Source organism: Pollicipes pollicipes, unplaced genomic scaffold (assembly GCF_011947565.3).
Source record: "Pollicipes pollicipes isolate AB1234 unplaced genomic scaffold, Ppol_2.1 Scaffold_6686;HRSCAF=7923_pilon_pilon_pilon, whole genome shotgun sequence".
Lineage (NCBI taxonomy): Eukaryota > Metazoa > Arthropoda > Thecostraca > Pollicipedomorpha > Pollicipedidae > Pollicipes > Pollicipes pollicipes.
In genome coordinates this window covers 2,597,152-2,607,992 of record NW_023596921.1, presented here as the reverse complement: position 1 = coordinate 2,607,992, position 10,841 = coordinate 2,597,152, and the positions used below count along the sequence as shown (strand labels likewise).

General features: G+C 51.6%; 1 protein-coding gene across 1 annotated transcript; it reads right to left on the bottom strand.

Moving 5' to 3' along the window:
* Positions 1–1,579: 1,579 nt before the first annotated feature.
* On the bottom strand, positions 1,580–10,365 carry Gp93 (heat shock protein 90 Gp93). The gene is made up of 13 exons (XM_037230750.1): positions 10,209–10,365; positions 8,963–9,058; positions 8,496–8,656; positions 7,832–7,948; positions 7,041–7,239; positions 6,593–6,722; positions 6,131–6,242; positions 5,752–5,933; positions 4,943–5,303; positions 4,262–4,501; positions 3,648–3,884; positions 2,798–3,169; positions 1,580–2,489 (listed from the first exon to the last, which is right to left on the bottom strand). The coding sequence occupies exons 1-13, from the start codon at positions 10,252–10,254 to the stop codon at positions 2,382–2,384; spliced, it is 2,361 nt and encodes a 786-aa protein (XP_037086645.1). The 5' UTR covers positions 10,255–10,365; the 3' UTR covers positions 1,580–2,381.
* Between the last annotated feature and the right edge of the window lie 476 nt (positions 10,366–10,841).

Genomic DNA, 10,841 nt, shown 5'->3' with positions numbered 1-10,841 from the left:
ATGTGATACTGCTGAAACGTCACCCATTAGGCACGACGTATTGCCTTTTAATTGATAAAGCTTCGAACCCTGTGTCGTTTTCAGCTGGTCCCGGCTGGGGTGTGCGTCATTGAAGAACCAGTCAGCTAGCGCAACAAGTGGCCTAGCTGAAATCAAACTTGTCGAACATCTGAAATGTGCTCGGACTTCAACCCGGGTCCGGACCTGGCTGTGACACTCCGGCCAACACGAAATGAATGAGCAGAAGTCAGCTCAAAGGAAACCTACTTGGTGGCAGAAATTCAGTGCGATTGGTTTCGATGTAAAAAGACGAATGGCAATTAGAGAAATTCTGACGGTACGAATTTTGTTATTCGGATGAAATATGCCCGAAAAATAGACAAACTTGGCTCACCAAGTCCTGTGATCTTATCCTTCTCACGCAGAACAATGCTCTGATGCCCAAAAAACAGTCGTTTACAAATCCAACAAATCATGATCTGTTGCTAATTCAGCACTTTACTCTGGCCGAAACTTGACGGGTTTAATCACTGCCCGAGAAGCTAGATCAGAGTGGTCCTTGGGGTGCTGCTATGAACCCCATATGCCCATAACCGTGGGTAAAAAACCTCGGAATTACAGCCAGTGGATGTGCGGGGCGCCCGAGGAAGCTCCCGCAATATATGGGTCTCGCATGAGTGCAATGAGGCGGTCAAGCTCGTAGACATCGACCATCGCTCACTGTGCTTGCATGCGGCGCGGGCTTGCCCACGTTTTCTCCAGGAGACGATGTCATCGCATGAGCCCACTAGGGTGCACGAACGCACAGCAGACAGCAGCAGCTGCCAATCACTTCGCAAGCACACTGTCTGCTGAGCTGCCTTGCAGCGAAGACAGGAACGGACTGCCAACAAAACGCTGGCGCCTAACAATGAGCAAACCACCACCTTGCCAGCGTCACGCGCCGTCTGGACCACCGCCTTCTGGGCATGCATCTTAAATCACGGCTAAGTGTTACAAAGCCTACCAGCAATGCTCTGCAATGATCTCTGCAATGCAATGCAATGCAAATGCAATGCCAACTACCAGCTATGCTTTGGCAATGACCTCTGGGCCCACTGGGTAAACAAAGAAATACGCCAGCTATGATTCTACGCAAGTTGCTGAAGTACATTTGCGAGGAATGATATACCCGTAGGCAAGAGTTTCGTTGGCCTCGTTCCCCGCAGGGCGGTCAGGAGAAAGAAGAGATGATGCATTGACGTCTCAGCCACATGCCCTCGTCGCCACGTGCCTTCACGCCACCCCTTACTCGTCTCGACAAAAGCATGTAGCCGAAATGTCGACACATCTATACATCATATTTCTCCTGGTTATTTTACGAGGAAAAGGAAGTGCTCCCCTTCTTACTGCTAGTTCTCCCTTATTTAGAAACATTTTATTTCGATTGAAACCTAGTCTGCCAATCACAAATCAGAATACCGGCGGCCACAGATATGGTGTCCTTTGGAGCGCCGGCATTGTCCTGTTCTGTTCCCCAGTGCGACTGTTGCTTGCAGAGCCCGGGACAGGGCATTGAGTCCAAGAATTACAGCTGGCACACCTTGTAGCACGACTTGTATTGATCCCAGATATCTACATGTCGGGGAATGCCAACACGGACAAGTGCAATTTTTAATGCCGCTATCGCACGAAGAACATCCAACATAAAACGCGTGGTCACTGCAGTGTAACATAAATAGCATCATGCATAACAAACGTGACTGATGAGCATCGGTAATCGCGGGAGATTGTTTCAACGTCCACACTGGGACAACACGAACGAACGGGTGACGACACTCAACTTCGTTGCGGCCAGCCTTGTGGTAGTGGGCGCGTCCCCAGTATACAACGACCATTCCCACGGAAATGGGAAGTCCCCAAAACGAACACTTGTTTTACTTCCGGGACATTTGCTTCAAAATCGGTGGTTCTTGGGACCGGCCTCCCGGCACCCACCATACTACGCCCAATGTTCCCAGACTCCGGATGATAATGAAGAACAAAAACAAAACTGCCAAATTCGCCCAGCCACGCTAACGGAACATCGCACCGCAGGTCTAGTCGAAATCCACCGCCGGCCAATTTAAGTCGTGCCCAGTCAAACCAGCCGTGCCACGCGCGCTGCGTCCCCTGACCCCCGCGTGTCAACTCGCCATCACGGACGTGCGACGCCACCGTGGACAGCGTCCTGACCGCCACAGCTGGAAGGAGTGAAGGACCGGCCGAGCCTCGTGCTGCCCGCGCCGCACGCCCACTCACACACGCAAACACAGAGCAGTGGCCGTGTGCGGCGAGTCCGGCTCTGTCCCACCACATATCACATGGGTTTGTGTCCGCTGACGGCTGGCGGGCGTGCCGCCTTACAGCTCGTCGTGCTCCTCCTTGTCGGAGGCGGCGGCGGCGGCGTCGTCGTCAGCCGCCACCTCCTCGGCCTCCTCCGCCGGGGCCGCCACCGGCTCCTCCTCCGGCTGCGGTCAAACGGCACGGCGTTAGGACACGGCTGCGGCCGAGCCGGCACCACCCGCCAGCGGGCACGGTAAACACGGTCACCATCAGGCCCGCACTGGCTCGCAATCGTCCAGCAGTGCGTTCGTTCTGTCGACTCGCCGCGGTCCAACAGCAGGAGCTAACCCGGCAACAGTCACATCCACGATTTCACAAACCCCGTGGTGAACGCCTGGCCGACCCGCAGCGTCGCCACACCGGCTTTACCGACCCCTACACATCAACAAGGCGACGGTCACCGGGCCGAATCGTCCCCGCAGAAGTCACTCACCAGCTCATCCAGCGGCACGCCCAGCGTCTTGCGCATCATCGTCTCGATGCTGGACGCGAAGCTGACCGTGTCCTTCAGCTGGAAGCCGGAGCGCAGCACGGACGTGCGGTAGAGCATGCGCGCCATGTCGCGTGTCGTCTCGTCGGTGCTGCCCTCCTCCACCAGACGGAGCAGCTCCTTCATGAGCGGGTGACGTGGGTTGATCTCGAGCGTCTTGCGCTGGCCCATGTAGTACTGGCGGCTAGGGTCGTCGGCCTTGGTGTGCGTCTGCGACGTGACGATCCGCTCCATGTTGCCCGTCCAGCCGAACTGGGAGGCCACCAGCGCGCACGGCGTCGACGTCAACCGGTTGCTGACGGCCACCTTGCCCACCTGGAACACGGGCGGAGGCGGTGCGCTGTCACACAAGCTCACCCTTCCACTTGCGTCGCCTCGCACGGAGACGGATGGCCGGATCGCATGCTTGCACACCGAATACTGGTCAAAATCAATACGTAAAACGGCGGCAAAAATCAGCTGGTCAGTTGCGTTCAGGACGCCGTAGTTATAAGGTCGCCGTGCCGCAAGTTGTGTGGGGTTCTCAAACTGCGCGCAGTGTCCATACACCACGCCGCTAGACATGTCCACGTCTGAACGCAATTTGAGAGCGACACATTCCCGTACCAACATCCTCGCTACGAAATTTAAGCGCGTTTGGCTCCCTCCAGCCTGAGATATCAAACAACGTCAGGCAAACATTTATCCGATACGCAAACTAACAGTGCCACACAAGTGCGTTTGCCACCCACACTGCAAGACGACCGCACGCTATCAGTCGGATCTTAGCCTATGCAGCCGGGCTTCAGCTCACCTCCTCGCTCAGCACGTCATCGGCCAGCCACTTGGTGAGCGGCTCGTACGTCTTCTCTAGCTCCTCCATGCTGTCGACGTCCTCCTTGAGCTTCATGCCCTCTTTGGCCGTGTTCTGGAACTTCTTGCCCTCGAACTCGGGCAGCGACGAGACGGCGTACTCGTCGATCGGCTCCGTCAGGTAGAGCACCTCGTAGCCCTTCTTGAGCAGACGCTCGGCGAACGGCGACGACTCGCACTGCGCAGAGGACCGGCCGGCCGCGTCATCCGCCCGCTCACACGCATTCCGCGCCCTAAGCACGAGCTTTACACGCACATACACACACACCAGTCAACGCAGGAAACCAAAGTACGCCACGTTCCCTGCGCACCGCGCGTATGGTACGTACGAACACCACGCTACCCCGAAAGTGCGACAACGTGACGCCGTAAGACGTACTACGTTATTCTCGGCGGCGCTGCAATATCCGTAGTTGTCTGAAAGCTCTTCAGCGACCGCGAGGCGCAGCTGTCGAGGATCGTCCATAGGCTTATTCCTTGGCACCCACAGGCCCAACCACACCATCCAGCTCTAACGAGCTTTCAGGGCGCCAGCGAAACCCACTTGGCACCCACCTCCTTGCGGTCAGCTCCGGCCACATAGTAGATATGATCTTGTCCGTCCTTCATGCGCTTGACGTAGTCGGCCAGCGACGTCTGCTCCTCCTCGTCGTGCGATGTGAAGAAGCGCAGCAGCTTGGCCAGCCGACTGCGGTTCGAGGCGTCCTCAAACACGCCCAGCTTGATGCTGGTGGAGTACTCCTTCCAGAACTGCTCGTAATCTTCGTCGTTTAGCTTCTTCAGCATGTCAATAACCTGCAGTTGGAGGGTATATGTCAGCATGGTAGTAGAAAGGCATGCTAAACAGAATGCGACAACCTTTTACAATGGAAGAACCAAAAACAAGTCATCAGGGGCTCTAAAGCAAAGACAAAATCCCACATACAGCACACCACAATGCCAACCTATAAGAACTTTTTCCTTTATCTGATGCAGTTTCACGAAGAAGCAACCAAAAGGAAACGTTCCATTTTGTGCAGGGTTTACAAGAAAAGTGAACGCCTAATAAATGTGAACGCACTCCCTTATGAAAACAAATGTGCGAGGCTTGTATTATTTTCAAACACCCAGAAATCCCCCCCCCCCAAAAAAAAAACAATCACATGGCGCCGGAGGACACCCGTCGAGCACACGCACGTGCCACGCGCACGCACACGGGCGGCGCACTGCTGACATCGCCGTAACCGGACAGCTCACCTTGCGCACCAGCTTCTTCTTGATGACCTTGAGCAGCTTGTGCTGCTGCAGGTCCTCCCTGCTGACGTTGAGCGGCAGGTCATCGGAGTCGACGATGCCGCGCACGAAGCTCAGGTAGCTGGGGATCATGTCCTTGAAGTCGTCGGTGATGAAGACGCGGCGCACGTACAGTCGGATGTTCTCGGTCTTGGTGCCGTAGTTGCGCAGCATGTCGGTGGGGGCCACGCGAGGCACGTACAGCAGCGACTTGAACGTCACCTCGCCCTCCGCCACGAAGTGCGTCTTGGCCAGCGGGTCCTTGGAGTCCTTGGTCAGCGCCTTGTAGAATTCGTTGTACTCTGTGTCCTCCACATCAGCCGGCCTGCGATGGGAGCGCGCGTGTCACGTGACACGTCAGCTGTCGCTGCCCCAGACCAGAAATATCCAGATGTTGCTCACGGTTGTCAGTTTGAAGGAAGAACCGTTTGGCGGGCGGAAGCCGGCATTCATGACGTAATACAACAGCGCGCGTGGGCGACATGACACGCACTTCACTCGGCATCAGATAATGTTGGCTGTTCTCGCACCTGCTGATATAAAGGTCCAATCACACAGGTGAAATGGTGTGTGCGCACCCACGCGTGGCGCATTGTGCGGTATGCGTGCACGCTTACGTAACTGGCACAGACAAGACACAATGCAAGTCAGTAAAAGGGAACAAAATGAAGAAGTGCTGGTTGTTGTTTTTTTTTAAACTTGACTCACCATGCTTCCTCTGTAAAACTCCCTGAATTCACCCAACATCATCTCTGATCAGTAGCATGCCTCACTTTTTGGTCCAGATGGGCTTGGCATCATTCTGTTTCACCCAATCCCAAGTGGTCTTCGAGACAGTCTTGGTCTTTGGCTTCTCCTCCTTTTCTTCCTCCACCTCCACCTCGCCATCTTCGGACTTCTCTTTCTCCTCCTCCGGCTTTTCGTCCTCCTCAACTGGCTCCTCCACGTCCTCAGTCTAAGGAGAAAGAACCCTCAACACACAGCACTGCCCACCAACACACTCAAGGCCGGCGCATTCGTGATAGCTAATGATCCCTTAACCACCAGTTACTCTGTCTGTAGCAAGGCCGGGTAAGGCTCTATAAACCACTAATCACTGTTAATTGCCCCAAAGTAGTGCACCCATCATACTTCATGTAACCAAGCAATTACCTTGCTCTCCCACAGGTACATGTCAAAGTTAATAAACTGTGAGTACTTCTTGATGATCTTCTTCAGGGTATCCAGTTCCAGGAAATCTTGAGCCTCTTCCTTCAGCACCAGGCTGTAAGGGTGACAGCACACCAGCTCAGTCCCTGAGACACACCATCATTGTTCTCCAGGGTCCCACCCACGCTGTCAAACGCGGCATAGCGCACAACACCATAACCAATGTCTCATAACCCAGTACCTGGGTGTATGCAATAAAGCAGGGTCTCGCTGATACAACCAACGTTTTGCAAGAGGCCAGATCATAACCAGAAAAAAATGGGAAATAAATTTGCTGCATTGACAAAATGTTCCTAACGACGCAAAACGAGAGCAGGGCGGATAGCTTAACAATAAAGCGGAACTAGCGTGGTAGCGGCCGGCCGAAGAGCGCCGCCGCCGCCGCGCCAGCTGTAGCAGGCGCACCTGACGGTGGTGCCGCGCTTCAGGGTATCCGAGCGTGGGTCCTCGGCGATGCTGAAGCTGGCCGAGTCAGACTCCCAGATGTACTGCTTATCGTCGTTGTGCTTCGACGTTACGATAACATTGTCGGACACTGGAACCCGGATGGAACGATACAAGCACTGGCCACAGAGAACACTGAACATCACCAGACAGATTCTGTAACTATATCCGTACCAACAGGGAGTATTTTCAATGAAACTTGCATTTGACAAGTTTTGACATGCATTCACTGCAATTTTCAAATTCATGCCCAAATACGTTACACATCCAATGGCAGGATTTGGTACAGCGTACATTTGTACACCAATATTTTCAAACGCAACACCCGGGCACAAACGTGGTACCACTTAGAAACCACTGCTTTAAATGGCGAAGCATATCAAAGTGGTTGGCACCTGATGACACTTACCCAGGAAAGAAGAGTAGAATCCAACACCGAACTGTCCGATCATATCAGTCAGCTCCTGAACATCATTGGATTCGGACATTTTCGCCAAGAAGTCGGAAGTTCCAGACTTGGCAATGGTGCCCAGGTTCTTGATGAGGTCATCCTTTGTCATGCCCACGCCAGTGTCTGTGATGTGCAGCATCTTGTTCTCTTTGTCAGCCTGGAAAAAACCACACCCAAAAATAAGCCACCCTTGACATCAGTCCATGATGAAACCAAACGTCCACGTCATTTACACAATCACAATCTCTCTCACATCACCACCAGAACAATGGATCAGAAACTAGTCACCTGGTAATTTGGTAGGGGGACCAGTCACTACTGGCGAGGCGGTCCCCGCCCGAAGGGGCGAGTCACCCGGCCCCAGCGGCCTCGCCTGGTGGCAGTAGACCAGGGCCGGCCAGAGCGGGTGACCTGACCCCAGCGACTTCCACTGCTGACAGCAGATGGGACTGGCCGGGCCGGGTCACCCAACCCCAGCTGGCCTCGCCTGCTGACAGCAGACCAGGGCTGGTTGGGGTGGGTCACCCGGCCCCAGCGGCCTCGCCTGGTGGCAGTAGACCGGGGCTGGCCAGGGTGGGTCACCCGGCCCCAGCGGCCTCGCCTGCTGACAGCAGACCGGGGCTGGCTCCGGCCGTAGGCGTGGCCTGTGGAGACGCGAATAATACCCAGCCGGCCACACGCCAGCAGCGACAGGACGCCTAACCCGCGTCGGAGACGCCATCCACTGGCACCAGCGCACGCCGCCGTACCTTGATTCTGATGGACATCTCCGGCGTGGCGTTCAGGGCGTTCCGGTCCGTCAGCGACAGCAGGCGAATCTTGTCCAGAGCATCAGACGCGTTGGAAATCAGTTCTCGCAAGAAGATCTGTGCAGCAGTCAAGGCAGGTGGTCAGCAAACATGCCAGGGCCAGGTGGGACTCAACCTCCTGCTGACCCAGGCCTTTTTGCGACATCGCAGCGACGATCGATTAGTGAAAATGTGTGCAGCAAAATTGACTGTTTTGTGGTGAATGACAATGAAAAACACAACTCTCCATTTGGCTCAGTATTTTATTTACTGCAGGAGCACAACAATGCCACATGAAGCTGCTAGATATTAATGTAACTATAACCCTGCTGACTTACTTAATTTGCATGACCAGTGCCAAAGACACATCCTAAAGCATTCAGCATCTGAGAGGCTGAGATGACTAACTTTTGAACATTTTGAATAGTGCTCAACAACACAGCCAAGGATTAACTGTACATCTCTCATATCCAGGCTTGCAACATATCTCTTAAAACACATCACAAGAAACCTTGAGGCTGGGTAAGACAATCATTCTGGTTCAGGCAATGAGCGACGCTGGCTATCAGATTGAAATTGAGCATCACCTTTTAAGTGCATGACAAGAGTTATCAGCATTACATACCTCTTTGTTTTTGTACAGGGAGTTGATGATCAGCTTCATCATTCTGTTAACTTCTGCCTGGAAAACATGCTTTTCAGACTTCTCTCGCAATTCCTTCATTTGAGCCACATTAAGGCCGTCCAGCTTGATAGCCTCCTCCTCTCTTTCGACTGTCTCCGTATCTGAAAAATTGTTATCCACATGAACTCTAGCAACAGCATCAACTCATAGATCATCATGCCAAAAAGTGGTGCAAGATTCAGGCAGAGAAACATTTCACAGCAGCTTCCAGATGTTGTTAAATGGACTGACCATTTGCACCCATGGATACAGTGATTGTATGCTGACATCAACTAAATTATAGTGGTATTTCAGGTAGAGTAGATGTAGAGCATTAGGTAAGATAGAGTACACAGCAACAGCATTGTGAAGCGAGTACTGGGAGAGCAGAGGTGTCTATGTGATACTTCATTTCATGCTGCATTTACCTGTTCTTGATCCCTCTCTGCTTGCTCCAAGATCTTCATCAACTTTGGGATTTGGATCAATGTCATCTTCAGCTGCAGCCTTTGGTACAGCAACCTCTGTAAAGGAAAGCATGATAAAATCAAATGTACCAATCATATTGAAGGATAACAAAGTCACTTACACAACAAAGCAAATGAGTACTCAAACAAAATCACCATTCAAAACAATGCAAGCTATTTCATCACTGAAACTTCACTGCTTTGGTGAGAAGGTGCCTTACAGTGAACTTTCATGAGCATTTGCCTAATGCACAAAGTAAAACTCAGTTATAAAGATAGGATCCTAAATGCTTAAACTGATTGAATTCATTAAACTTTTGTCTGAATTTATTTGAGAAAAAAATTGAATGATTAAACTGATGAACAAAGTGACTGCTTAAGCTTAAATCATTTATGTTCAGCAGGGCTTTACACAAATGCAATTCCTTCCACAGCATCCACAAGAAATTTGTTTCTGGCTACCAATCCACTTCACATTCAGATACAAAATGACTTTGCTCACAAGAAGTATTTGACAAAGCCCTGACCTTGTCAATGAAAACCCAGTGAGTTTTTGGGGAGGGTACTACAACTTCTCTTTGGAGCAAGGGGGACAGGGTCATGGGACAAGCAGTGTGAAACTACAGGTCTCTACTTTCTTAAGGATAATGACAGTCATTACCATGCTGCGCTAACAGCATTAGCTCCCATGACACACTAAGCATTTGGTAGAAAACATGTACTTCCCTTCTTTGCTTCAGAGGTTTGGCAAAGTACCTAAGCATGCACATCTTGTCATTGATTACATAAGAAAGAATTTTTGATAACTGCAAATTAAATGAAGAATGTTAACAGACTGTTTGGATAGATACATATCAACCAAGATCTGCATATTTATTTTACTTAAATGCCAAACCACCAAATCTCAAGGAGTAAAATGGATAACACATAACTGAAAAGCCTCAAGTTAAGAATAAAATAAATTATTGTTATTTGTTGACCTTTAAATTTCTTAGTTTCTGGGGATTAATCAGGTTATCTCAGCAATTGGGACAGCCAGTCAGTACACTGTCATGCTCTGTCATATACATACATACATACATCACGACATTCAATGAGGTTCCACATTCAGTGTAATGAAGGGGAAACCCGATCTGAAGTCGGGAGTCAGCAAAATGAGGCAGCTTAAGAAAGATATCTTCCCCATTGACCCACTCTTCCTACTTACGTGACAAAATGCATAGCGACAACACGAAAAACGCTAGCTTGTGCATTGTGGCACGAACGCTTCACTGACGTGCTATCAGTCAGCCCAGCCTAAATGGTCCGCGCACTTCACCCGACCGCCCGCCTAGCCGCACAGATCACGAACGCCGGCGTTTTCCATGCGGCACGATCGCACGGATGCGCCGGGGTCGTCGAAGGATCAGCTGCGCTAGTTGGACGCTTCTGATTGGACAATGACTCAGGGTATAACCAATCATCAGAGACCACGAGGAATATGCCAGCCAATCGCGCACTGGCTGGTGTACAACGGAGCGCCCCGTTTGATGCGGTGGTTAACACAAGAATCGTGGACGGAATAATCAGGGGCGGGGACGTCACTTCATGTACTTTTGAAGGGGCGGGGGGGGGGGGGGGTAACTGAGTTCCCTTGAAATGCTGACTCGAGCCCCACGAATAGTCTTTTGAGCCCCTCGGTGTATATCAGAAGAAGGAAGACTGGACCAAATAAATACAGAACAATTATCTAAACCACTGGTGTAATGGGTGGCAGCCTTAGGTACACAAACTTATCACTTAGTATCATGTCAATTTTGTATCACCTAGTATCCTGTAGGTACCCAGTGTTTTTGTGGTA

Excerpts from the sequence above, each read along its gene's own strand:
- Gp93 (XM_037230750.1), bottom strand. The coding sequence starts at position 10,254 with ATGCACAAGCTAGCGTTTTTCGTGTTGTCGCTATGCATTTTGTCAC. Across the intron at positions 3,885-4,261 it reads CCGGAGCTGACCGCAAGGAG|TGCGAGTCGTCGCCGTTCGC; the intron begins GTGGGTGCCAAG and ends TCCTCTGCGCAG. Across the intron at positions 3,170-3,647 it reads ATGACGTGCTGAGCGAGGAG|GTGGGCAAGGTGGCCGTCAG; the intron begins GTGAGCTGAAGC and ends CCCGTGTTCCAG.